Raw genomic sequence first — 27,026 nt, 5'->3', positions numbered from 1 at the left:
AAACATGGCACCATGACCTGTCAGGGGGATGCTCTGACACCTCCTTCCCCCGAAAAAGAGCCCTCCACCCTCCGCCCCCCACCCTGGGTGAGGTGACTGCTGCAAGCAGGGCAGCTCATACGGGGAACGCACCAAACCCCTTCCCCTGCTGGGGGACAAAATGCTGTCCCAGGGGTGCCCCGGATCAGCAGCCCACCCACCCTGGGGGCAGCCCCCACCCCCCTGCAACAGCTCTCAGGCCATGGGGAAGCCGGGGCGGCCTTTCCGGGCACGGGTGCGGAGGCGAAAGAAGGTGTACATGCCCAGGAGGCACATGGAGGAGAGGAAGTAGAGGGCGATGCAGAGGCTGATGTCCAGGCGGGAGAAGCCCAAGCCGAGCACCCGTAGCCAGGGTCTCTTCCGCACCCCCTCTCCAGCCTCCTCCTCCTCCTCCCGGACCAGGACACCGGAAGCCTGCTGGCGCTCCCGGCCCACCCCAGCTTCCCGGGGCAGGGCGATGGTGTCCCGCTTGCTGAGCCACCGTCGCCGGCCGGCTGCTGCTCGCAGCGCCTGGCTCTTGAAGTGCTGCTCGCTGAAGGAGTCCAGGTCCACGATGTCCTCGCCCACCTCCCGCAGTTTGGGGTTCAGCCGCACAATGCTGGGGCGCCGCGGCTCAGGGGAGCCCAGTCGCCCTGGAGCTCTCATCTCACCCTCCGTCTCCTTTTCGTCCTCTTCCTCCTCCTTCTCCATCTCCTCTCGCAGGCCCTCAGTACCCAGCCTGGCCCCTGTCCCCTCCCTGGCCATGGGGATGGGGTCAGCCTCGGCATAGTCCAGGTAGATGTTGGCCGGGGAGAAGTGCGTCTTGAGGAAGGCGAGCACAGCCGGCTCGTTCCAGGCGTGCACCCCCCGCTCCTCCTTGTGGCACTGGGGACACAAGTCTGGTGGAGGCCACTGCAGCTTGGGGAACTGGGGGTCCTCCGTCTCATCTCCTGCAGGGACCAGAGCAGGCAAGGGGGTGAGAGGAGACATGACACAGCCCTCCCCCTGCACTGCTATAAACAGCCCGGAGCATCCAGCAGCTGGGGATGGAGACATTTGGAGGAGCCGTCTCAGGAGGAGGGGTCCTCCGAGGGCACGCAGCAGCTTTGGAAAGCTCCCTGTGGGGAGCGTATAAGACCCAACTGCATCTCCGGGGCAGTCTGATGCTGCGTGACCAGCTGCTGTCCCCTTTGATGGGGAACGATGACAACGGGATGTCCCCACCGCTGCACCCTAATGCAGCTATTTGCTGACTCCATCCAGGAGGAGGGATGCTTCTCCACCTCACCTCACCTTTTTTCCCTTGGGAAGCCACCCTGGCTCCCCTCCTCGCGGCACCCCCTTACCCGCCAGGCGAGCGTTGACCTCGTTGTGGTGGGACCAGAGCCAGAGGACGGCCTCCTCCCGGCCTGCCACCTGGTCCATGGACTTGGCCGCCATGGCCTCAAAGTGCTGGGCGCACTCCTGGCAGCCGAAGAAGTGCCGGACGTAGCAGCGCATGGTGCTCAGCACCTCCAGTGGCAGCTCTGGGGGGAGGCAGAGAACAGTGGGGGATGGGAGGGCGAGTCCGGACCCCACAGTGCCACCGCCACGGTCCCACGGCCAAGGTGGCAGCCCTGCATCCCGACTCTGTGGCTCTTGCCCTCCCTGCAGACCTGCCTCGGGGCGAGACAAGCCTTTGCCCGCACGCAGCATCCCTGCCTGTGCCACAGCCCGCCCGGACACCCCCTCCCCAAGCCCTGAATCCCCCTGAGGACACCGATACCTTTGTCGGGGCCGCTCTGGGCAGCCTGGACGGTCAGCAGGTGGAAGATGGTCCAGAGCCCACAGGGGTAGCCGCGGAAGTGGGATTCGCTGCCCTGGCAGCCCACCCAGGTCACGTTGGTGGGGAGCACGGCAGGGTGAGAGGCCTGGAGGACAGACGGACACAGCATGATGGAGCTGGCAGATAACGTGGGGTGGGGGGAAAGGGGCAGGGGCAAGGAGAGGAGAGCAGGGCCCAGGGTCCCCGCGGGTGCCTTACATCTCTGTTATTCTTCGTGGCCTCCTTCAAGGTGCTGCGGGGCAGCTCGGGCTCCGTCCAGTTCCTCAGCCAGCCGTCCAGGGACTGCAGATAGGTCTGCACGCAGGGGCGCCCGGGGAAGTACTGCAGAGGGGAGACAGGGGTGAGGAAACCCAGACCCCATCCTGGGAGCAGCGGGGCTGCCCACCAGCACCCCCAGCTCACCGGGATGGGCACTGGGCAGCACCAGCATCCTCTATGGCAGCACGTGCCGGAGGACGGTGCAGTCCCGGCAAGGTTTCAGTGCTCAGCCCCAAGGGGCTGGGGGCCGCGGCGTGTCCCTCCCACGGCGGCGAGGCCCCCACATACATGTTCAGGCTCCAAACCTCGGCCCCGTCTGAGGGAGGCAAAAAGCCACTCTGACCATAAGTCAGCGCAAAGCCGATTAGCAGCAGCACTTTAAAAGCACAGGCGCTCCGGGGAGAGGGGGCAGCCCACCAGCACGTGCCACCGATAGACAGACAGAGAGACCGACCCACAGGGAGGATGAGACCAGCAGCGCACAGGAAAAGTATCAGGGAAGCGAAAGGAAGGAGCGTTTTGCTAAGTCTGAGCTGTTCTCCCCGGGCCCGTGGGGAAGCGCATGGGAAGTCCCAAATTCACAGGGGAATTCATCCGCGACCTGACGTTTCCACTGCAAAATGCAGTGTCCCCCCCGCTCCTTTGGCAGGAAGCTTTTCCACAGAATTCCCTGCTTTCCAGGCACCACTTCTTTGCACATTAGGATTTTTCTCCCCTCCTTGCCCTTAAATACCTCTTGGGAACGCAACAGTTAAGGCTGAGACCCGGTGGCTGAGCTCCCCCAGCCTGAGCCCTGCAGGGCTGGCAGCAATCCTGGGGACACTGCTCCGTCCCGTGGATGAGCATGGCAATGGCAGCGCTGGCTCGGCATCCTTGGGGAAACAGCAGCACCCACCACCCACCGCCCTGTGCCTCCTGCCCGCGGCGGGGACGCAGCTTCGCCTCCTTGTCAGGTCTGGTGCTACGGCTTGTCCTTGGCCAGCATCAAACCACTGCTGCTCCCCATCACCCCAGCAAGCTCGTACCCTCGCTCACGGAGCTGACGCGATGGAGGATGTATTTCCCCAATCCAGTGGTTCTCATTAAAGGGAGAAAGAGCAAGGGTGATAGCGGGGGGCAAGCAGAGGAAGAACCACACGAAGCTCTGAGCTGAGGGCTTAAGACTCATTGCACCAGTGATTCACGTGTGGAGCTCTTTGCTGGGGGAGAGCAGGCAGGGGTGGGTGCAGGGGGTGTCTCGCACATCAGCGTGGGCTACGCAAGGTCCAAACTGAGCATGAGACCCTGGGTGACAAAGGAGGGAGCAAAGAAAGCAGGCATGGCCAGGTGAAGGTCTGCCAAGGAGCCTCGGCTGGGACAGGGCTCCTGCAACCCCAGTGGTGGAAACCTCAGCCAAACACAGCACTCCATAGCACCAGGAAATTAAACTGCCCTGCTTCTGCTGGCTCAAAGCTCCTACACACTTCAGTTTCACCAAGCCCAAAAAAGAAAAAAAAGGAGGCCTTAAATTAGGCTCTTCCAGAGCCTGACTCAGAGCAGAAGTCCCTTTCCTGGACTTATCAAAGGAGCCTGCAGAGATCAGCTCCCTGAGCTGAGCATCCAAGCAGGACAGAGTTACAAACCCCTCTGAGCATCTCTGCCACCCCAACGGGTGACAGCATCTCTTCTGAAAAGACCTACTGCCTCGACATGACACCTCCTGCAAGCACTGAGCCTGCTCTGCCCATCGATACCTGCACCCCAGGCCTCGTCTGAAACTCTCCAGCACCTGCTTTCAGCCACCGGCTCCCGTCGGGACTCTGGGCTGGGTTTGAAGCTCCATGGGGACGGGGACGACTCTGTGCTGCACCAAGCACTGGGATGCAGGGCTTGCATCGGAGACTGCCACGCTCTGCTATCTGCAAGTGCTGGGACATGGTCTGCACCCTGCATTTGCATTTCACCTTATAAATAGCTACAGGGAGGCGCAGATGGTTCCTCTATCGACACCAAAAGCTCCTCACCTTCACCAGCGTGGCTACATAGCACTTGAAGGCGGCCAGCTGGGCTCCTGACAGTGTGGCGGGGCGGGCAGCCTCCACCCGCAGGGAGTAGTGCAGCGTGGACTCCAGGTCGGCCATGTACACTTTGGAGCTGGGGAGGGCAGCGCAACAGGATGGTCCATCAGCTCGTTAATCCGCACCCCCAGGGACCCAGCGACGGTTCAGGGTTTTTCCCAGGGGAAAGCCATGGTCTCAGCCCACTGCCCACCCGTGGCCATGGCACCTCCTCCCTGCACCAGCCCTGGCCTCCCGCAGCCCCAAAATGATGAAGTGGCAGGGTCTGACCGGTCGGCACGCTTCGGTTGGGATGCGCTGGTCTCGTTGGAAGTGCCGACGGTTGTGTTCAGCTTGTAGGAGCCGCGGGTGACACCCGAGAGCGTGCGCAGGTAGTAGGTGTAGAAGGAGCGCGCCTCCACATGCCTGCAAGGAAGGAGAAGCCGTGAGCAAGACCCTCTTCCCTCCCAAACAGCCCCTGGCCCCAAGGAGGAAGCAAAAGAGATCAAAGGCTTAGCCAGACCGGCAACTCAGACCTGGGGAATGAGTACGGGGTGGTCCGTACTCTCCACCTGCCCCAGCAGTGGGTATCGTGGCATGCAACCCGGAGCAGAGCTGAGCCTCAGGCAGCCACGCTGTGCCACCTCCAGGCAGATGTGGCAGAGGAGTGGCTTGGTCACAGGCCATTTTCCCTCTTGCCAGCTCCAGGCAGGGCTGGCAGCTCCGTTCAGTGCCTGCCAACCTGCCGGACCCCACCACTGTCTCCTTCCTAGTGAGCTTCCTCACAGTTCGAAAGGAGAGCTGAGCTGATGGGACTCAAGCCTGGCACCCCACTGGGGTCCCCAGACCCACCCCCCCACGTCCCACACTCACACGGGCAGGCGGGAGAAGGAGCCGTTGCGGAGGAGCAGGTAACCGGAGGGGAAGGTGGTGACACCGAACTTTTCCACAAGCTCCTCCTCGCTGCTCAGCACCCTCCTCACTGCCACGTTCTCGTACTGCAGCATGTCCAGCGCCACCTGCAAGCCCAGCAGCCCCAGGGTCAGGCAGGGGGTGACAGAACCCCCAGCCCCACCGGGGATGCAGCAGGGCTATGTAGCACCCTGTAAAGCACTTCATGCCTGCAAAGCGGCATGCAAGCCAACCAGTGAGGCTGCTGGGAGAGGACTTCCCTGCCAAAGGCACCCCGGAATTATCTGGCACCAGGGACACAGGCTTCAAGAGAAATGGGGGATAAATACAGCTGCACCCACCTCTCTGCCCACAAAGGAGTCACTTTTCTCGAAGATCAGTGCCAGGTACTGGTCCTTGTTCCTCTGGAAGTAGCTGCGAATCTCCTCTGCACTGCAAGAGGGCAGAAGATAGCAGCGGGTGCTGGATGATCTGCCCCCCCGCCCGAAAGAAGCTCGGCCCTCGTCCCCGGGGATTCAGCAGAGGATGCCTGTGTGGGTTCAGCCCCACCAAGCGGGCAATTCCTCCCTGCTGAAGTTTCCAGCCCAGTTTTCTGCTCCGGTTCACAGACTTTGAGAAAACCCGCTGGGGTCAGCCAAGGAGGCAGAAAACAAAGCACAGGCAGGGCAGGAGGGAGCTGCATGCTCAGCCAGGGGAAAAAAAACAGCAATGAACTTGAACCAGGGCTATTGTATTTTTGGCTAGGACACGGAGGCACCAGAGACCTGAAGCATGGGCCTGGTTTGACCATCACTTTGGGAAAGCCAAATGCTCCGCCCTGGGACAGTGGAGCAACTGCCTATGTCTGGTAAAGACAACTCAGATCCCAACAAATTTGTACCGAACCAAGAAAACCCTTTCTCAGGGCAGGAAAAAGCTGCTAACGGCAGTAGCCTCACTCAGCATGGCACGGCACTGCCATGTCCCCAGCCCAGGCACCGCTTGCTCAAATTAAGGCTGATAAGCAGGTTTGTTAGGAGATGCAACAACACGGCCCGTCTCATCCGGGCCACGTAAATGGCTCTAGCCTGGCCAGGTCATGTGCGTCTCCCTGGGACGTGGGTGTTGCAGTGGCTGCTCCATGCTCATTTTTGGCTCAGGATTTCCCCAGAAACCTGCTCTTCATGGGATGGAGGCTGCCAGAGCCACCCCCCCATCATGCCACCCCTACCTTGCTGGCTCCAGTGGAGGACAGGCGGGCGGCCAAGCGTCCTGGCTCTGCTCGAGGTTCGTGATGATGGCATGGCGCAGGTCCTCGATGGTGGCACTGGGATCTGCAGGGGGACAGGATGCCAAGGGGTCAGTCCTGGGGAAGCTGGTCGCATGGGCTGAGCAGAGGGGAGCTGCTCTGAGCTGCCCCCATGGGCTCCCCAAGGTCCCAGTGCATGCGGGGTGAGGGCAGCAGGGCTGTTTACACCTGGGGTAAAAAAAGTCTGTGGTTCTGAATACTCACTGGTAATCCTTATCCCATCCTCTGCATTCTTGCTAAAAGCTCTGAAGAACTGAAAGGGAAAAAAAAAAATCCACAAGGGGAAACTGGAGTGAGAGTGTTGGGAGACAGGGAGGCAGTGCAGCCCAGCAGGTAGAGGCTCCCCCTAGACCTCAGCTTCTCCCCAACGTTACAGCACACCGACCAACACCAGCCACTGCAGAAGGAGCTCCCAGCCACAGCCCCGTCTTGCAGGGCGTGCCCAGAGGGGAGGGATGCAGGCATGGGCTGGGAACCATGGCCAGGCACAGGCTGAGCACTGGCAGGCAGCAGGGCAGGCGTCTCCAGGGGTCCCAGGGAGGCAGCCAGGACCTTCCCAGTCCTGCAAACTGCTGTCTCCCTGCTCCAGAGCTCTCACAAAAATGGGAGAAGGGGATTTTTTCCCCACTCCTGGCCTCCCACAGGGGCTCCAGTGCCCACGGTAGAGCCAGAGCCGTAAAACTGGGTCATGTCAGACAGGTGTTTGCTTTGCAGGCTGGGCTGGGAGCGCAGGCTGTTTACAAAAGGTGTTTGGCAGGGACAGGGGATGCGAAACAAGTAACTTCGTGGCGCTGCCACATCAGCACACCTCCCTGCCCTGGGAGATGTTTCAGTCAATGTCCCACGGGCGGTGGGTGCTCAGTGAGACCCCAGGGCAGGGCTGGGGCACAAGCCAACCTGCCTGGCAAACCCCCAGATCTGACCCCACCTTGGGCTGTGCATGTTAGCCGGGACTGAGGGCACGTCTGACAAAACCCTTATTGCCCCCCGTTCCGTCTCAAGGTGATCCTGGCTTTCACTGCCTGCACCTGGAGTGCTTTGGCTTTATTACTTGTATTTGGAGTGAGGCTCTGTTTGCAGTGGGAAACGCTGTGAAATGGCAGTATTGACACAGCTAAGGGGCCGGGCACGGGCCCAGGAGGAGGGACGGCACCTCGCCAGCCACCGCAGGAGGCTCCCAGGAGAGAGCTCTGTGCAGCCTCCCACAGCATCCCTGCGCCACCCTCCCTGCACCTGCACCTGCTCTCTGCCCTCCAGCAGCCTTTCCCAGGCATTTCCAATTCCGATTTCGGACTCTCCCCCATCTTAGAAGAGATCCGGCCTCTATGTTTCACCGCGAAGCAGCGTTTTGGTTTTCCCCCTCCTTGTTGCTACATCACCCAGCAGTTGCACTGGCTGCAGCCTGGCCACAGCTATATTTTAGGGAAGGGCAAAACAGCTCCAGCCTGCAAAACCCCAAAGGGAATATTTTGGTGCAATAGCGCTGTTGGTCTGATTGAGCAAGAGAGGGACCAGCCAAAAAGCAAGGCACAGGGAAACCAGGGCACTGGCAAGTGCCTGGCGCATACAGCCTTTACCTTCAGTGTGGGGAAGCCGGTTATCCCAAAATCAGCGCACACTTGCTGGTTGGCCTCGTCAGCACAGTCGATGGCTGCCAGCATCACTGCAGGCCTCCACTCTGCGGGGACAGAGGATGCAGTCAGCACAGCTCAGCTCCTCTGCGACCCCGAAAACTGTGCCGCTCCCCACAACCGCTGCGGAGATGGCAGGGATCTCCCACTGTGCCAGTGGCACGGCTCCTCCCGGCCCCAAAATCATGGCTCACCCCTCGTGGCGAGACCAACCAATGGTTTCCAAGCCCCAAATGCCCAAAGCCACAGTCTGCGCTGGTGTTTGGCGCCCTACTTTTCAGGCAGCAGGAGCACGGGGAAAGCCACGCGAGGCGGCACCAGGCTTTGCATGCCCTGCCCTCGCTGGCGTTGGAGTTCAGGCGGCTTTGCCAGCGGCTGCCTGTCCGTCTGGTTCTGCCTGCCCAGCCTCTGCCCCAGCGGGAAGAGGCCGCTGGGAGAAGGGGACGGATGGCTAACCACGGCTGAGGGAGAGCAAGGAACACAGGCTCCAGCTCGTCTCACCCCAGACCAAGGACACGGTTGGTAACTGAGACGGAACAACCCAAAACCAGTAGCTGGGGCACTGCGGCAGCGCCTGCCCCGCTGCCAAGCATCCGCTCCCCCCTCTGCGGCTCTCCACCACCGCCTCCCTGGGGAGGACCAGCAGGTCCCTGGGGTAAAAGAGAGATAAAGGGGCACAGAGGCATTTCAAGCAGCGGGCTCTGAAAGCCAGCAGCAAAACGGAGATAAAAGTTCTGAAATGGCTTCTTTTTAGTGTAAAGGACACAAACCGGAGAACGCCCAGCCTCTCCTTTGAGCGGGATGGGGAGGGACGCAGTGCCAGCACACAGATGGAGCCCGTGCCACCCTACGTGGGAGCCTGCTGGAAATGGGGACCTGCTAGGACCACCCCGTGTCGCAGGTGACGGGGCAGACGAGCCACTTCCCACTGCCCTGGCACCAGTGGCACAGGAGGGCCAGCACCAAGCCCTGCTGCAGGGAGCCAGGCACGCTCCTGGACTCATTGGCACGTGGTACCCACAGGTCACCTGCGAAAATCCACCTGTGGGAATGGCAGCGAGGATGCCGAGCAGCACGGGGGTGGCTCCCCCGCCCTGCCTCTGTGGGCACCCCATCTGCAGTCCAGCCTCTGGAGTGGGGAGCCCTGGGGGGACCCTGTTTTGGAGAGGGACCAGAAGAGCTGGCGTTCGCCCGCGGGGCTCAGGTGCGCACCCCATTCCTCACATCCTGCCCCATTGGGGAGTGCTGACGGCATCCCCTGGGAGGGACGGCATCCCCTCGGAGGGATGGGATGCCCGCCCCGGCCGGCACCCTGACTCACCCGGCAGCGACCGCGCTATATCAATTAGCGCAATACCAGGGAGAAGCCGTGCGCAGCCTGGGATGCCGGGGGAGGCAGGATGAGCCCCAGCGGGGCGAGGGGCCCGGCAGCGGGGTGTGCGGGACCCCAAGCGGGGCTGGGCACCGGCCAGGCCAGGCACCAGCGTCAAAGCCAGGAGCAAACCAGCCGGGATCAGCACCCGGCCCCAGCACCCTGCCAGCCTCTCCCTGCAGGCACTGAGGAGGAGTGGGGATGAGGGAGGGTCTGGGGGAGCAGCGGGACCCCCTGTACCTGGGGCAGGCTCAGCCTGAGCTTCTCCCAGCCAAAGGGGCTCCGGGGATGCTGCTAAGCCGGGCCTGACCATTGCGGGGGGTGGGCCTGGGCATCATGGGGGGGGGCCTGGGCCTTCCCACCAGACTGATGCTCCAGGGAGGCTGGGTAGGGACGCAGGAGGATTTAGGGGTGCTGATGGAGTGTAGGGCAGAGAGAATTGCGGGGTGCTGATAGGGAGGGGGCAGAGGGGACGCAGGGGTGCTGACGGGGCCGAGGATGCAGGGCCAGGGATGCAGGGAGGCTTTAAGAGTGCTGACGGAGAGGAGGATGCTGGGACAAGGGCACAGGAGGGGCTCAGGAGTGCTGATGGGGGGGCAGGGGCACAGGGAGGATTTCGGGGTGCTGACAGAACAGACAGGAACGCGGGGGGGGGGACTTAAAGGTGCTGATGAGGACGCAAGGGCAGAGATACGGGGGATTAAACGGGGTGCTGATGGGAGAAGACGGAGAGGGATGCAGGGGGGACGAACAAGGTCAAAGGCACAGGGAGGGTTTGGGGGTGCCGATGGGGCGGGCGGGCAGGGACGCGGGGAAGGGGGGGAAGCAGGGCAGGGGGGGCGCAGGGCAGGGGCGGGCAACCGGGCCGGGGACTCACCGCGGAGGTCGTGGGCCAGGGCCCGCCATGTGGGCGCGAAGTGGACGCAGTGCCCGCACCAGGAGGCGAAGAACTCGACGGCCCAGGCGCTGGGGGAGCCCAGCAGCCGCCCCTCCGCCCCCGTCCCCAGCAGCTCCAAAGGGTCAGTGGCCGAGTACAGCCCGTCGGGCCGCGCCGCCGGCAGCGCCAGCGCCAGCACCAGGACCGCCGCCGGCCACCGGCGCCCCCCGCCGCCCCCGCCGCCCTGCGCCCGCCGCCGCCGCCGCCACATCGCCCGCCAGGCCGCCCGCCGCCGCCCGCCGCATTTAGGGCCGCGGGCACGCCCCGCCCACTGGGGGCGGGGACGGGGCGGGGCCAAGGCCGCCCGCCTGACAGCGCCCCCTCTCGGACGCGCAGCGGCGTGCCCCGCCGCACCCCCCCGACGCCCCCACCGCCCGCGGGGGTGCCCTAAATACCCCCCCCCCGGGCCCTCCCCCTCCTCGGGCAGCGCGCTGGGCAAGGGTGCGAGGCCGCAGCGCTACCCTCCCGCGAGGGGAGGGCGAGCAGAAAATGATAAAATGCCGGTAAAGCGGGGCAAGGCGCAGGCGGCTGATTCAGGCCCGAAACCCGCGGTGCCGCCATTACGGCCCTCCCTGAGGGGAGCCGCCGGCCTGAGGGCAGCGCCCTGGTCGGACGCCCTGACGTCAGGCGGTGTCACCGGGCAGCGCCTGCCGGGACGATACCCCATGGGACGGGGACCCCGGAGACCCGGCTGCCCTCGCCACAACCCTGCCAGGGATGCGCAACAAGGATACGCAAGGAGGCCCCAAAATCCGGCTCCTCCAGCCAAAAAAAAAGGCAGCCAGGCATCGCAGGCGGCCCCGTGTCTGGCCACAGCCTCCCCGCCAGCGTGGCCGTGCCGTTGCTCACGCACGCACCCACGTCACCGGCTCCTGGATGGATGGTGCCCGTTGCCCGGTGCCCCGGGGCAGAGCCAGGCACCACCGGGCTGGACGCGGCCCTGAAATCCAGCCCTCCGCTCCCTCCCCAGCCCCTGAGGCCAGGGGCCCCCGGCACCCGGGGTGCCCATGGCTGTTGAGGGCTGGTTGCTGGCTCCGTCCCCAGGAAGGCCATTAGCCATGCTGGGCCCCACCTAGGTATTTTAGGCGGACTTGCCATGCTAGAAAAACAAGCCTGCCAGAGCCAAACCTTGCCCGTGGCAGGGGAGGGCAGGGGCCTCCACACAGGGCATGGCTCTGGGGGAGCTACGGGACTCCCCGAGATGGCCTGGCTGCGGGGGACAGCGCCTGTTGGACACAACCCTCCCGGGATTGCTGCCACGCGTCCTCCGTGGGTCCAGGCTGATGCAAATGGGGCAGAAGATGGTTTGCTCCAGCCCTGCCAGCTGTAATTACACGGTTAAGGGATTATCACACCTTGCTGTCAAATGAGGAGGGAAAGAGGTGCAGCCCGGCCTGTGCATGGCTGCTCTGAAAGGTGCCACAACTTGTCTTTATCCAGCTGACGATTAAAAGACAAAAATCCCTGTGCTTAGGGATGTCATCACCGTTATTTTACCCTGGGCTAAAGTCCTTATTTTAAGGGCTCATCAGCTTGATTAGGTTATCACAGAGACGAGAGGTGCTCAGCACCAGCATATTTGCCAGTATCCTCCCCACCCAGCTCACCCCTTCCTCCCAGGGAGCCTGAATTCTTTGAATCTTTTTTTAGATGCAAAAGCAGCATCTAACCCGAAGGCAGATGGGCAAGAGCCTGCACCCCGGGGCTCTGGCTCCTTTTGAGGTGAGCCATGCCATTGCTCATCCCCCAGAGCCCCAGGGGGGGGATGCTCCTGCTTCCGGGCTCCAGGTGCTGCCAAAGACCCTGCTGCCAGCCTGCCATGTCCCGTCCCCACCGTTCCCGGGGGAACAGCCTCCTTCACCAGCAGGGTGTGGGGCTTTCCAAGCATGAACTTGCCCAAATAGCCTTTTTTCCTTTTAACCCTGCTGCAAAGCAAGAGATGAGGCTTTTCTTCTGCCTTAAGCTGAGAAGAGCTGGATTTTCATTGCAGAACGCCCTGAGACAGGGCATGGAAAGCCAAAGATGAAGCAGAGATTTTTAAACAATCTGTTTTAAGATGGATTTGAGAGTAAGATGAATTTAAAAAAAAAAAAAAATTCAAGAAGTGGTAGAAGTCTGGGGAGGTTTTGGAAATGCCCTCCCAGTGCTGCCTGCCTTTCGTCCTATCTTGCTTTGCACCCCCTCGCTGCTAGCAGAGCCTACAGGCAGCAAAGTACAGGGGATGGGTGCTGGGTGACCCTGAATGCCTGGCTGCTGAGCTCCCAGTCAGCCCTAAAGCCCAGCTTTAGGCTCTCATGGCATGTTTAGGAACCTACTTGGTTTTCAGCTGCGCTGCACAACAAAGCCTTCAGCACCCAGCTCAGCATCCTCAACTTTGGGAAGAGATGTGCTTCACTCCCCCATAGCAAGGCCATGGGCGAAGGACCACTGTAGAGGTTCCCGCACTGCACAAGTCCCTGTGCAGCAGCTGAGTGGTGGCTTTAGTTCATTAAGTTCATCAGCTCTCAAATCTCCTTTCCCAGACTAACAGCCAGTGGGAATCTCCTTGAAGTCAATGAGGTGTGGGCAACACCAACAGGCTGAGAGCCTCAAAGGCCGCTAACGTCTCACCAAAATCATTTAAGCCCTGCAGAACTTGTTTGGTGCACCCAAAATGGATCATTTTCACAGACGCAAAGAGCTACTCTGATCACCTCTGTGCTTGGTTAGAGAGGAGACGAGGAAAGAGCAGCTGGGTTTTTATATATTCAGCCCTTGAAGCGCTGGAAAGGACTACTGAACATGCTTCAGAAATTGGGGAAAAGTTTCTACTGTCCATTTTTAGAAGCATGAATCTGGCTGCAAAACACCAACAGCTCAAAACGGCCGGGTAAGGCGACCCAGGACCTTCTCACTTCCCTTTAGTTGTGAAGGTTCAGGGACAGGGAGATCCCAAAATGGACTTTCTTCCTTGAAAATTAAAGAACACATTCCTACCTAATTGTGTGATTCCAGGAACTGACTCCAAGAAAAACACGCAACCAATGCAAGAGTCATGATACAATCATGGCAATCCCGTCACCTGGCCTTGGCATTTTGGAGGCTGTTCAGAGAAGTGGCTGGATGATCTCAAAGGTCTTTTCCAACCTGAACGATTCTATGTTGCCCAGAGAGGTGGTGGAGACTCCATCCCTCGAAACATTCAAGGTCAGATTGGATGGGGCTCTCAGCAACCTGGTCTAGTTAAAAGATGTCCCTGCTCCCTGCAGGGGGGTTGGGCTAGATTATCTCTAAAGGTCCCTTCGAACCCAAAGCATTCTATGATTCTATGGATTCTGTAAGTTCACATCCCACTCCCCTGTGAGCACCTCGGAAGTACCAGTTGCAGAGGCTCTATAGTTTTCCTGTCTCTCGCCAGCCTTCACAAGATGGACTGATGAACTCGGTGAAGCCCTCCTCAATCTGGAGCACAGCGCCGCTTAAAGCGTGGTCCTTCTCAAAGCCCCATTTCCGCAGTTAGCACCTCCAAACAGCCTCAGAGAGTGAGTGAAAATTGTGCCATTTGTCACCTCCCAGCCGGCTGAAGTCAGCTGGGACACTCCAGTCCAGGTGGCACTTTTCCACTGGCAGCACCAGTCATACCTCCGCTGAGACACAGTTTCAGACAAGACCTTTAGCAGCACCTGCTCGATAAACCTGCCGGCTTCCGCGGCTTTGCTGAGACAGCGAATAATGCACCAAGTGGATGTGAACCCCAACTGCTTCCCACACCCTGCATTGGCTCTGCCAGGCTCACACCTATGAAGACCAGGAAAGCCCCTCATGGCCCCCACTGATAGCTGGGAATTGCCGACTACGTGAGACAGGCTCGGTGGGATACAGTTGATTTCTACCTTTCAAGCCCAACCAGCCTGTAATAACAATAGACGTAAAAGAAAATCCGGGGTGCATTCTCAGGATGTGATGAATGTGTTCACATAGTTTGTGTCTGCAGAGACACTACAGCAGTACCAGCCCTTTTCTGCTATTCACCCTCTGCTGATTCATCCCTACTGGAAAGGACGGCAGCGACGCTGCCCTTGCTCTTATCGGAGGGACCTGGGGGGACCGGGAGGAACTGGTGCCGTCTTTGGTATGTCTGGGTAGGAAACGTTTTACCTGCGAATTTAAGATCTACTTAAAGTCATAAATCATCACAATGACCCAGGATGCACAGAGCAGATGTTTTCCACTCCAGCTCATCTGCCCAGCTTCCAGGAGCAGATCAGAGGAGGCCACACCACCCAGATTTGCCACATCATCATTTGGCAGCTGGTTTAATTGCAGCGCATTAAACAGAGAATACCATGCAGATGACAACGGAACACTCCTCTCTTGCTGTGGCAGTAGTCCTGCAACATAAGCAAGGTCTCACCCACCAAGGACTGGTGTGCCCAATCTCAGGTTCACTGAGCGGCACTGGTTCCATCACCTTCACAGAGCAACACAGCAGGACATGGGCACTGGACCAGACTCCTTGATGAGCTCCTCAAGCCAAGCAACATGGAGGGTAGGATCCCCTGCAGTCTCCTTTATTTTGCTGGAAGAAAATAAAATCTCTGGGACAGCCCCTAGAACAGGCATCAATTCCACCTCCAGCAAACACACAGACAAACCCCTAGTTTGAGTCAGCCTAGATTTCATGAGGCAGTGACAGACAAGTCAGCCTGCAAGAGGAAGCCACCTGAAACCAACACCAGGGAGGGAACACAGCCCAAGGGACACAGGCAAGTCTTGCACAGCTGGAGCAATGGGCTAGAAAACTAGAGCCAAGAGAAACATTCAGAGCAGGAACCAACCAGACCTGCTCCAGGCCATCCTCACACAGCACGTTTGGCAGGCAAAAGGCAGCATCTTCCCCCAAACATCTCCCCCCATGCCCCGCTGCTGCATAACCCTCACCCTCCCAAATGGGGCTGCTGCCCCCCGACAGCTCCATTCTCCTCCTTTTCCCCAAATTTCTGCTGGATCTTACTGGGGGAGAGGCAGGAAGGCACAGGGCTAGGGCTACAGATTTTGTTTGCTCCAGTTTCCAGACCTCGCAGGGTGCCTTTCCCTCCCCCACAGGACCCACATCGCATCCCTGAGAGCGCCCTGTGCTTTCAAACTCCATTACATCTCATCTGCATTCCTGCCCACCGATGGCCCGTGCTCTGGGCTGGGTGCCAGCAGCTGGGCAGCCCCCCTCCTCTCCTTCCTGCATGCTGAAGAGAGCTGCCGGCATTCAGCAGCTCCCCACCAGCTCCTTTTCTTCTCAGGGCTGTGTTAATGAGAGCTTGGACATTGCAGAAGCCCTTGTGCTAGGCAGGGCGCAGCGATGTCTGGAGCAGAGTCAACATTTCAAGTGCTCCAGCACCCTGCCACGTGTTTTAGGACATGGGATGGCTGCAGCTGGCACCACCTCCCTAGGGAGGCACCTGGGAGCGGGTGGCACCCGGGAAGGGAGGCACCAAGAGTCCCACTCAATCCAGCGTGCCGTTGGGAAGGTGGCTGCCTGCCATTGCCCAACCCAGTTGTTTCACCCGGTCCATGGGTGAAAGGCTGTCGAAGGCAACCGCGCTCTGAGGGTTGTGGGAAGAGTTGCACAAACAGCACCGTAGAAAGTCAGTGCCAAAGTGAAGCAATGTAAACTTGCAAATGAGGAAATTAGAGCCTTCATCAAGCTGATTACTGGGCATCCTGGGCAAGGACAGCAGTAGCAATGCAGCAGTTCGCTGTGTCACTCACCAGAGCGCTGTTGGCAGCGTTCCCACTGCTCGAGCTGTTTTAAAGGGAAGCCAGTTCTTTAGCCGGAGAAGCACAGATCAATTTTTTTTCAATGTGAAATGCACTCTAAGCCACTTCCAGGGATGGATGCTGATGGCTGCAAGTAGATCGCAGTCTGAAAATATAGGACTCACAGAGCAAAATCGCTGCAGGGCAAGGAAAGCAGTGACATGGATGCTCTCCTGCTGCTACATAATGAGAGCACAGAGGCTGCAGCACCGCTTTGTCTTGGCCCTTTGGACATCAAACGACCCACCGCCACACTTTGGCCGGTTCAACCCCCCCAGCTCAGAGGGCTGCGACATGCTTCGCTGTCTGTGCGAGGTCTGCGGACAGTGTTCCCGGCATGCTCCACCGAGGACTACTCCTACTGCACACTGGCACCGTGGGACTGCAGCAAAGCTGCTTCCATAATTGAAGTCTGAGTGCAGCAAGTCTTCCTCCAGGATGAGGTACCTCTGCTAAGGCAAAACAACTGCTCAGCACAGTGCAAAGCCCTTGCAACGGTTTTGTCATAGAATCATAGAATTTTTTAAGGTCCACACAGGTCTCCCCCGTTTGATGTGTACGCCTCTCCCAGGTGGAGAAGAGTGGTGAGGAGTAGACTGCCACACAGTATCCTCCAAGCTGGAAAGACCAGCGCTGGGTTTCGTGGACATCTGTAGTAAATGGAAAGCAAAGCCTTTTCTGCTGGGCTGTACGGTAATAAATGGCACCAAACCACAGCAGAGGTGCAGCAGCAGAACAGCTGTAGGCACTGAGGAGGCTCGATAAACACGCTCGGTCTTACGCATTTCACGCTGCCACTCGTTCGCCACGTGCCTGCACGCCTGTGGTTTGGCACCATCACTGTTCGGCCGTCCTCTTACACAGCTCTGGGACCTTTCACATGTTAAAGTAGGGCTGGTTTGGTTGGGTTTTTTTTTTCTCTGGAAAGGAAACAGCAAAGATTTAGGAAAGTTCCACCAATACATAAAGTTTCTAGGGAACAACCTTTGCCCCCTCAGTGAAGAAGTGATCACTGCTGGTAACAGCAGCTGTAACAATTTAAGAGCCTAATTGAGGGATCTGAAACAAGGCTGAGGCTCTGAAGAATTTAATTCCAAGACTGTTGTTTACCATAAAAATAGCCCCCCCCAATATTTTAAACCATGAGTTTTTAAAACCTATTTTAAATAAACTTGTGCAAGCACTAATTTTTCTCCCGCAGATCATGCAGTGCACTCCTGCAATGATTACACAATGCTATTTTCTGTTTTTGCTTTTATCAACACTTGGCTTTAACAATAAGGAAATTCTAATAATGTTATGATTATAATTAAGGCAACTCTAATGGGATTTTGTGGACTGTGATTGGCATCCCAAGTACAGCATCAGACAGAAAGGGGAACATACAAGGGACAAATCTCCAGGACACCTTCAGAATTAGCAACCATTTGGGTAATTACAAAGCTCCATTTTCTAAAGAACCAGGAAACAAGATTAATTTAGAAATCAGTTTATTTACAGATTTTGTTCTCTTAAAGTACATTTCAGTTACCAAAGATATTTACACTGGTGTACACAGGGACCACCCTGGTTATTTTACAGTTCTTAATTACAAAAAAAAAAAAAAAAAAAACCCTCGACATCCTTGGGTCTGTCTACTGTGCAAAGCTGCTCTGGATGTGAACGTTAGCTGAAACTGGCCCAAAACCCAAGTTACCAGGTTATTTACACATACACAGTAAACGGGTTTCTTTTCAGCATCTCCACAACACAGTACACAGGGAGACGGAGCCTCCCAAAAGGCGGCTTTGCAAATGTATATCAAAAGGCTCTGCAAAGTCAAGGAAAAAAACTAGTAAATGCAAGTTAATTACAGTATTCCTCTTTCATCTGTATATATTTTTGCATTTAACATTTAAATTACAAATAAGTTCAATAGTTTGCTTTTCTCCATTTTAGTTGATTTGTAAACACGTCAGATACACTAAATACCTTATAAGATTCAACTGTTTCTCTGCGGAAAAGTACTTTATTTTCCTAATATTCTTAAGGTAGCAAGGGGATATGAAAGTCAGAACTGCACGCAGTTCCTTGCAGAATAGTCACTTAAAAGGTCTCTATCGCTGTGCTACTGGAGATCTTCTGCAGGTACACACTTATTCAAGTATTGCAAAAAGCTAAGGCCACTTTTTCAAGAAAGGAAAGTGAACAAGATGGGATTTTTCAATCCCTTGTTCCACCTTGTGAGCAACAAGCCTTTTCTGAAAGGCAGAATTCCACAGCTCGGCTCAGGAAGCATCCTGCTGTGAGAGAGGTACTCGCACTCCTTGTCCTCACAAGCCAGGGCTTTCTCACCCGGCACCGAGATCCTTCCGAAGGGGGAACCACACCTCCCCAGTAATGACAGCCACTGCCCCAAACATCTTATGGGTCTCAGAAAAATGTCTTGGCCTTGAATCTTCTAACATGGTTGCACCAAGATAACCAGGACCCAAAAATATCTCTTGTTCTTATAATGGGAAGGTTGGGAAGAGGAGAGAGAAAGAGAATTCAGCCTCTGTCTGTGAGACTCTAGGCTTCCCCATACCTCCTTGTTACCAGCCCTGACCCAGACAGGCCATTGCTTCATTATGGTACTCATCAGTCCACAAGTACTCAACACACTCAAGGTTTGGAGTATACACTCAACTCAAAGTAACTCAACACACTTGAGCTATTGAAAAGATAATTCATGTACGTTCAAGTCTTTTTAGGGTTGCTCCTGGCAAGGATTGCTACCAAAAATAAATGGTGATGTTTGCAAAGGAATAAAGCTATTACTTAGACACAGCTTCCTTCTGCCCAAACAGCTGTAAAAATAGTTACTACTTCTGTTGAGGGTACTAAACTAGTGCTATCCAAGGCAGCAAGACAAAAGGCATACGATCTCCAGTGGTCCCCAGTACCTTGGCAGGCCAACTGTACAACCTTCTCCCTGCTGGTGGACAGACCAGAAAAGCCATGCCAGCCCCGCAGAGCTGCCAAAAAGCCTTGGGAATGCAGGGCAACCTTCTCAATACCAACCACGGTATCTACAGAACAGAAACTAACTTTGTTTCTCTGATACTCCAGCCACAAACCTACGCTGCAGGTTTCTGCCTTCCATCTGTAATTGCTACCTATAAAAATAGCAATCCTCACTATTGAAGAAGATACACCCAGGAAAGGGAATCTGAGGTGGTGACGCAGTCAGTGACACCATACTGGTTAAATGCAGCAGCTTTAGTTTGCTTGTATCTCAAGCATTTGAGAGTTTCCTGGTTCAGCATCATGACATTTTACATGGACAAGTGAATCACTTAGGGGAAAAAAAAAAAGCTGAACAATACTCCACCAAGACCATCTGACTTCCAGCCAGCCAGAAGGGCCACTACTGCAGGACAGACACGCATATGCCCGTTGGAGGTGTTCCTATACACCATGACCTCCTCCTTGTTCTTCCACTCATTAAACTCCCATGAATATGGCTCACCATTAACTCACAAGTGACGTGCTGGCAATACTACATCTGAGAATTTGCATGGACCTCTGACAAATCCAACATTTCCCAGTGCTGTCCCTGAAGAATTACCAGCTGTGTGTCATTGTGCAAAATGCAAATATTCCAATGGTAGCTTTCAAAAAAAAAAAAAAGAAAAAAGAAAAAACCAAACCCAACCCAAAATGGAGCAGTAGCAGAGGTATGCATAGCAGGAAGCCCAAGAACCAAGCAGATGAACAAAATGGTAGAGATCTCCCCGCCACACCTATTGTGGGCTGTAGCATCTTTGGGGCACCTCTGAGGGCTTCAAAGTATCTTTCTGCACTCCAGTGTGTCTGGAGAACATGACTCTCCTCTGGGTCTCATCCCAGGTTAGCAAACAGGGACATCCACTATTAAGGCATCAACATTTGACCCCAGATTGTCTGTGTTCCTCCAAGAAAAACACAAGGATGGGAGGGACAGATTAGGAACGAGCACTCAGCAGGATACTGCAGCTGAACCCAGCACTGAGTCAACCACTAACAGCTGCTCATGACCTAGAAGTTCTGTGAAAGGAAGGAAACAGATGGAGCAGGGAAGTTTCACATCATTTTTCAGCTCAGTCCCCTCAACTCTCCATTGTCATCAAACCAGGTGTGGTGAAGGTCCATTCCTAGTCCTGCCTTTGCTTCCCACCCCTGGTCACTGAGGTTTAGTTGTTCTTACCTTCTCCCTCTGTATCTGCCTCAAGAAGCTGTGCGAAGAATACGGGGCTCTGGAAGTTTCCAGAACAGATGCTTTCTCAAGTTCAGCTGTCTCAAAACATAAGACAGTGCAGCCAACTGCACAGGACACTGTCCTATAACCCACTTAATAAATTATCTGAAAATAAATAAAAAACCCACAAGCACAAAACATGCAGACAGTCAAGCACTGGACACCGCTTTCTTTGGTGAATACACTCTGTTCTCTAAATTGTTCAAGTAACGGCTTCTCCAATTTATTAGGTGACAGTAAGGGAGGAAGCTGAGGGATTGAAGGCCAAATTTTTGCGAGGAATCGTTTTCCACTCCTGCATGTCTCGTGCCTGAGAAAATCCTGAGGATCCATTATCTGTGAGCATCTGGTGCTCCAGGAAGAGAGGAAGTGCTACACGGTAGGAGGAAAGTTGTCCATGGACTCATCTTTCACGCTTGACATTAGGCGGCCTTTATCTTGCTCCACCTCAGGACTGAAGAAAGTTACATAAGAAAAGCAGCAAGAATTCTTTACTTGAACGCAGAAAGCAACATCATCTAATTTCCCTGTACCGGCTGGCACCGTACTTGGTACCATATCACAGAAGAAAGATGAAAACCAGCTTCACAGAGAAGGGAATTAAATGGGCTCTGGAGCAGAAGAAACTGATGCACATTTAGGGCTGCAGGAGAAGAGGTGTTAAGATTGTAACACTGTTCAGTACAGTAAGTCTCCATTTATGACTAAAACCTGACCAAACATTTTCTTCTCCAAATTACTCACATTTCTAAAGACAAGTCGAGTACTAATGGCTGACAGCCATTCCAGAAAAGCAGCCAGTATCCCAACTTAACCCAACCCTTTCAGAGCACAAGCTGAACATGTCAAAGCCCCAGACTGGGGCCCAGACAGCTGCTGACAGTTATGTGGCATAACTGCATTGGCACACGAACAGTCTTGAGCACTCCACAATACAGCCTCGAGTGAGGGATCAGCTTGTTCCAAACAATAAATCCGATGTGAGGTCTCTAGTGGCAGCGGATGCAAATTCAGGTTCCTTTAATCACATCTGAACTGCCTTTAAAACCCCACTCATGGAAGTCCAGCAGCAGCGCTTGCAGGGTGGAGAGTACGTCAGGAGTCAGAAAGACCCGTGACTCAGTGGTTACGCAGCTGTAAGTTTATTTTCAGCACTGTCAGACAAGCAGCAATCTCCGCTGTTTCTCATTTATCTGGTTCAGTACATCAACAGTGTCTCTGATTAAGGCCTCGAAGATCCCATCTGCCAACTGCATCTTTACACAGAGTTCATCCTCGTCATAGTTCACCCACTGCGCTTCTTCCTCGTGAAGTTCCTGCACCTTGGCGGTTAGAAAGGAAAAAGGACAAACAAGCATTACAATTCTGTTGCTCTAGGATAATACCCCCTGCAAAGTTCCAGAAAGAGTTCAAAACAGCGTGCATCTGCCAACAACATATCTGTCTTTGTAAGAGATTACAGGAAACGCTTGGAATAGCAAAATGAACACAGATCTATTCAAAACAGGTTATTTCACTGTATGAATGTTTTCTACCTTTCACTGTAGTATCCATTTTAAAGGATTTCATATTCCTGCACAAGTTTTTCACTTGAAAGAACTGAGCTAATGGGATATTCTTGGCCAACAGCAGAAGCTGCATTAAGAAAGTCCCTAATTGTGTATTTGCAAGAAGCTGATTCCATGTAGCTTAAACTGGTAAGAAATCATGCAAAGGCCTTGAACAGGGGAAGGAGGAAAAGTACAGACTTTACTGCAGTTCAGTTTATTTGAATAAGAATCAGAAAACCTAAAGGAAATAACTAACTATTCCAATTCTTCTGTATAGGAAAACAAAACGCTGGCACATGCTGTATGACAGTATTACAACTCATTTGCACAGAATAATCCATGCTTCATTGGATTTGACAGCATTATTACAAATGGAATTTTGTACTAGTACATCTAAAAGAGTAACTCAAAGAGTATTTATTTCCTTCTATTCCTAAATTGTTGACAAGCAAAATCCTGTTTTACTGGTCACTGGAAAATATGCATTTTAGTAACAGACAGGAATATATAATTTCATTCAGCAATCAAGTCTTATCAAGAGTCTCTCCAAACTGGACATCTCCAATTAAACTTATTCAAAATTTGTCTAGGTGACTATTTGAGTATTACAGATACATCCTAACAAAGTTCAAACTTTTCAGAAAAGAAAGAGTGGGTGCAAACATCACTCATATTTAAAATGACAAAGAAAACCTGCTGAAAGCTCTTTCTCTGGTCAGCTTCAGCAGAAAGCTCCTCTGACTGTAAATGCTACATTCTGAACTCAAAATACATTTACACTGTCCACATAAACAAGTGGGCCAGACACCTAGACACTGCCAAAACAGAATTAAAACATACTGAAACATACTGAAAATCCACTGAATCCACTAATCAATATGTAACAGTGTCATTAGGTAAAGAGAGTACAAGAGCTATAGCCCCAACACCCTCTCTCCCTCTTTTGCCTGAAGCTAAACCGCCCAGAAACTTGTCTGTTTTGAAGGTGACAGCTGCTGTAGCGTAACGATGATTCAATAACCCAAACACTGTGTGAAGCCCAAGAACAGGCCGCTATGGGAGTCCCAGGGAACCGGCATTGCTTCAGGGTTTGTAGCCATTCGTAAGGCTTCAGTTATACATGAGGTTTCACTCTGACAGCTCCTTTCTCCCTCGCTTAAGAGAGCTTGGGGAGAAGGGCAGGAATCTCATCCTGCAAACACCTTCGGAGGAGTCACACTAACAAAAAGTGTGCTACCACAGGGAGCACTCCTCTTGTTTCCCATGTGGCTGTCAAAGACGAGGTGTTAATGGTTACATTAAGCTTCTTACTAATAAGGAAGAAGCAACAATATTGGCAATCAAACTTTGAACAAGTGCTGTAGGTGAAAAATAATTTAAATTGAATGCTAACAAGCAGCAGATAATTGGGTCTAATTTTGTGTGGATGAATGTCTGAAACAGACTTCTGAACTCTGTCTCAAGCAGAAGCTTGCTGCCTGCAACTGGTATGTGCTGGTTGTAAATTTTGATAAACCCCGCACTAAACAGCAGCAGCATGTCCCAAGTCCTCCCATCAATAGAGGCATAAGATAGAAGCAACAATATGGAGGCTGATCATGTGTTGTGTGACTGCATCACAGACTATTTAGATGAGGAAAAGCAAGAGATAGGGGTCACAAAAAGAAGAGGTGGTGCCAAAAAGAAGTGTTCCCAAAAAGCAGAAGTAGTCTGGGAAAGAAAACAGGGGCCACAAAGGGAGAAGGTGAGGATCCTAGCTGGAGGAAAGATCCTCCTGGAAACGGGGAAAGATCTTAGAGATGGAGGAGGTGGGTGGAGACAAATGCCGGGGAATGCCCAGGGATCTTGACCGATGACAGCCAAGACTGGTAACCGGGAGCAGCTGCGTAATACCAACTGATGCAGTTTTCTGCCCAACCCTCCCAAGCCAGCCAGCGACCTTGCTGCTGGGAAGCGAAGTTGGTACCTAGTGAGCATAACACTGGGGGTAGGGGGAAGAGAGTAAAATAATCAAGCAGGTTAAAAGCTCTGATCTCACTGGCCCTTAAACAAACTCCAATATTCAGAGCCACACTAAGCTGCTGCTTATTCTGTCTCACCTGCAACAACATGATGGGACAGTTCCTTTACTGTGCTGCAGAAGGAAAAAGAGATTCATAGGATAAAGAAACAGAAGTCAGGAGAGGACATGATAACTTGATCCAGGCAGAGAAAGGCTGGATGTTAAATAGCAGCAGAAAGATCAAGAAAGAAAAACAGTATCATTGATTAATTCTCTTTTGCCTCTATCATTCCCCTCTTTCTCAGAGACACAGTGCACAATTTCCTTTGGCATTAGGAGGACTTCCTCGAGCATACTTTCGGAAAACTAAGGGAACGTGCAATTTGCAGCTGCAGGCAAGTCTTGTTTATAGTGTATTCAGAACACGTGTGGAAACTGCCATGCTGCTGTGCAGCCCTAGCTGCAGACATCTGAGCCAAGGCAGTTGCAACTGCTTTGTCTGGGAAATGTTTGATTCATTTGTTTTATTATTACAAACCGCTTCTAACCAATTTGCTTATATTTGGCAACTATCATAGCTTTCATGGAAATGGGCTTTACATTGCCTTCAGTACATGCACAGCATTTAAGTTCTTGCACATTCCCATGACAAAAGTAAAACTTCACATATTTGATACCTGGAAGTAAGCTCTCTATACCAGAGAGAAACTGCATTTGGGCAAAGTCAGAAAAAACCCAGTTGTAATGAAACTGAACTCCATCCTACAAGAAAAGGTAAGTAGTGACACAATGCAGAAGGCTGTGTAGTATGGTTTTTGTGTGCTTTGTTTTGTTTTTTTAAAAAACACACAAAGAAAGAAGGGGACATGCATACAAAAGACAAATTAGGAGATAATGAAGCAGCATGATCCTGCTGGACATCTAATAAAGGCCACAGTACCCCAAACCCAACACTTAAAAGAATATAATCTGAAGGAAACTTTAGAAAGTAAATTAGTGAGTTTCAATTTCTGAAGGTTCCCATTCAAAACCATGAATATCTGCAAAATAAACTACACTTAAGGAGTAACTAGATCATTTGGAGACTGAAAAGTACAAAAATCCAGAAATAAACTACTGCCTTGGAAGAATGCCAGTAGGAGGAAGGCAGGCAGGTGCATTCTCACAGCCCTTCACAGAGTGCCTAGAAATCTTAAGATGCATGGCTGTGCTTATGAGCAGGCTTCGATTCTCCTCTTACTGTTGCACTCCCCTTGGGTTTAGATCTCAGGCGCCACAGAATTGGGCTTTCCAATTAAGCCACCTTGGTAAGAACAGCTTTGCTTTGTTGCAGAGTTCAAAACTGCATGGAGAAAAACATGCTAGGCATTAAGTCAGCAGGTCAGAAGATCAAGTACTTTTCAGCACTGTTGGCAGGCTTCTCAGGTGTGAAAGCTAAGCACATAGGTTTGGCAGTATCATGTGAGCTTTGCTTTGTCAAGCTCCAGATAAAAGGGAAGGCGGGGTGGCGGGGAAAGCAATGGCAGAGTCCGTGCACAGATTAGCACAGGGAGTTTTGGCTGAAGATCCAAGTGAAAAAAAAGTAGTGGAAACAGTCTATTGTTAGCACCTGAACTTAAATAAGGAGATATGAGGGTTCTTGTGGTAGTTTAAAAAGAGGTTTTGAAAGGTGCAGGCAGCCCTGATGTACTGAAATGCGGCGCCTCAGTCTATGTGTACATTTGAGATTCAGACAGCATACGCATGATAAAGTTGGCAACACAAAGGGACAGAAGAAGAAAGCGAACACCTAAACATTCCTTTAACTTGATTTTAAACAAAGTAGCTTTTCATAAATGTGAACCTCCTGTACCTATTTACTGAAAGCCAATATTTGCTGTAAATGTTAATAACTGGAGCAACTATCCAGCAGATCAGAGATGTCTCTTAAGAAATCCCAATACAAATGCTTTCTGAGGGCAAAGATGCCTGATCAAAGTCAACAGTGCTGCAAAAAAGGAGAAGAGGAAGATGGTTTTTTGTCAGAAAAACATGGCTAACTATGTTGGTGTCAATGCTGGGAAAGCGCAGACGAAAGTGAAAATACAACTGAAGATGCAGTGACTGGGGGAAGTAGCAAAGATCAAGGCAGAGCAAGGAGGTGAAGGACTAACCCACCCTGTTCTCCCCTTAATTCCCAGCAGGTGTGATGGCTGACTGCAGTCACCCACAGGACCCAGCATCACAGAGAGCACCAGTGCAGCACAGGCTGCTTCTAATGCCGAGCCTCTTCCCCACAAGGCTGAACATTTGGTGGAGACAAGAACCACTGGGAATTGGGTTTAGTATGATAAACCAGAAGGACACGTCCAGGGATAATCAGGGAGAGATTAAGCTGGGCAGAATAGCTTGACATTTGCTTCTGTGCCTTCAGAAGAAATAAAAGGAAATTTGGCAAACAGCCACAGCTCATGGTTTTAAAGCCACCTGACCATCCAAGGCAGACAATGCCACTATTTGATAGTTGTTACTAATACACTGGAGAAGGCGGCATAGAACAGCATCCCCTTCCTCTGTATCAAAAACCCTCTCACCCTTAGTCATGCCTAGCTCCTGGGTCAGACAGTATGGCACAGTCAGATGTGTTCAATCCTCTCATCAAAGTCACTAAAAATACATAGTTGTCTCAACAGAAAACTATCAAAGGATGTTTTCCTTCGATGGTTAGTTTTACTTGAAAGGGAAATTAAGAAACTGGAAAGGACCTGTGCTCCAAGTTTAAATGCAAGTAACAGAAGCCTAAGAATGTTTACCCCTGCTTTAAAAAGATCATGTTTTATTTTAACAGTCTTTGTCTTTATAAGCAGTAAAAGAATGTGGAGAATCAAACAGCTCATATATGTACTCACATGACAACCCCTACACACTGCAAGAGGTGTGTATTGGCTAAATCTTCACAAAAACTTGAACAAAGCATTTTCAATTGTGACTTCTAAAGAAGCTTCTACAGCACCTAAACCTACCAAAAAAGTCTTATTTCTCTTTCAGGAAATTGCTGTGTTGTAGTACTTGAATGTACTTCAAAAAAAATTTGGAGAACTCCAGAACTGACCTCTCAGTTTAGGGCTACACCATGAGCTACTAGCCGATAGGCAGCAGATCTTGCA

The 27,026-nt window shown here is 53.3% G+C and overlaps 2 protein-coding genes across 5 annotated transcripts in view; both read right to left on the bottom strand.

Annotated features, from left to right (window-relative positions):
* Positions 1 to 234: 234 nt before the first annotated feature.
* QSOX1 (quiescin sulfhydryl oxidase 1) lies at positions 235 to 10,488 on the bottom strand. The gene is made up of 12 exons (XM_075711388.1): positions 10,218 to 10,488; positions 7,915 to 8,015; positions 6,542 to 6,590; positions 6,260 to 6,362; positions 5,391 to 5,481; positions 5,011 to 5,156; positions 4,429 to 4,563; positions 4,105 to 4,234; positions 2,042 to 2,164; positions 1,784 to 1,928; positions 1,365 to 1,544; positions 235 to 968 (listed from the first exon to the last, which is right to left on the bottom strand). Exons 1-12 carry the CDS (start codon positions 10,486 to 10,488, stop codon positions 235 to 237), a joined length of 2,208 nt encoding a protein of 735 aa, XP_075567503.1.
* Positions 10,489 to 17,543: 7,055 nt separating this feature from the next.
* Positions 17,544 to 27,026, bottom strand: part of CEP350 (centrosomal protein 350) — a 68,830-nt gene continuing 59,347 nt past the window's right edge. For all 4 annotated transcript variants that reach the window (XM_075711647.1, XM_075711650.1, XM_075711649.1 and 1 more), the window contains one exon: positions 17,544 to 21,650. In XM_075711647.1, coding sequence (XP_075567762.1) covers positions 21,486 to 21,650 — 165 coding nt within the window. In that variant the 3' untranslated portion in view covers positions 17,544 to 21,485. The remainder of the gene's footprint in view (positions 21,651 to 27,026) is intronic.

This window comes from Pelecanus crispus, chromosome 5 (genome assembly GCF_030463565.1).
Source record: "Pelecanus crispus isolate bPelCri1 chromosome 5, bPelCri1.pri, whole genome shotgun sequence".
NCBI lineage: Eukaryota > Metazoa > Chordata > Aves > Pelecaniformes > Pelecanidae > Pelecanus > Pelecanus crispus.
Note: the sequence above shows the minus strand (reverse complement) of the source record. Positions and strands in the feature narration are given on the sequence as shown.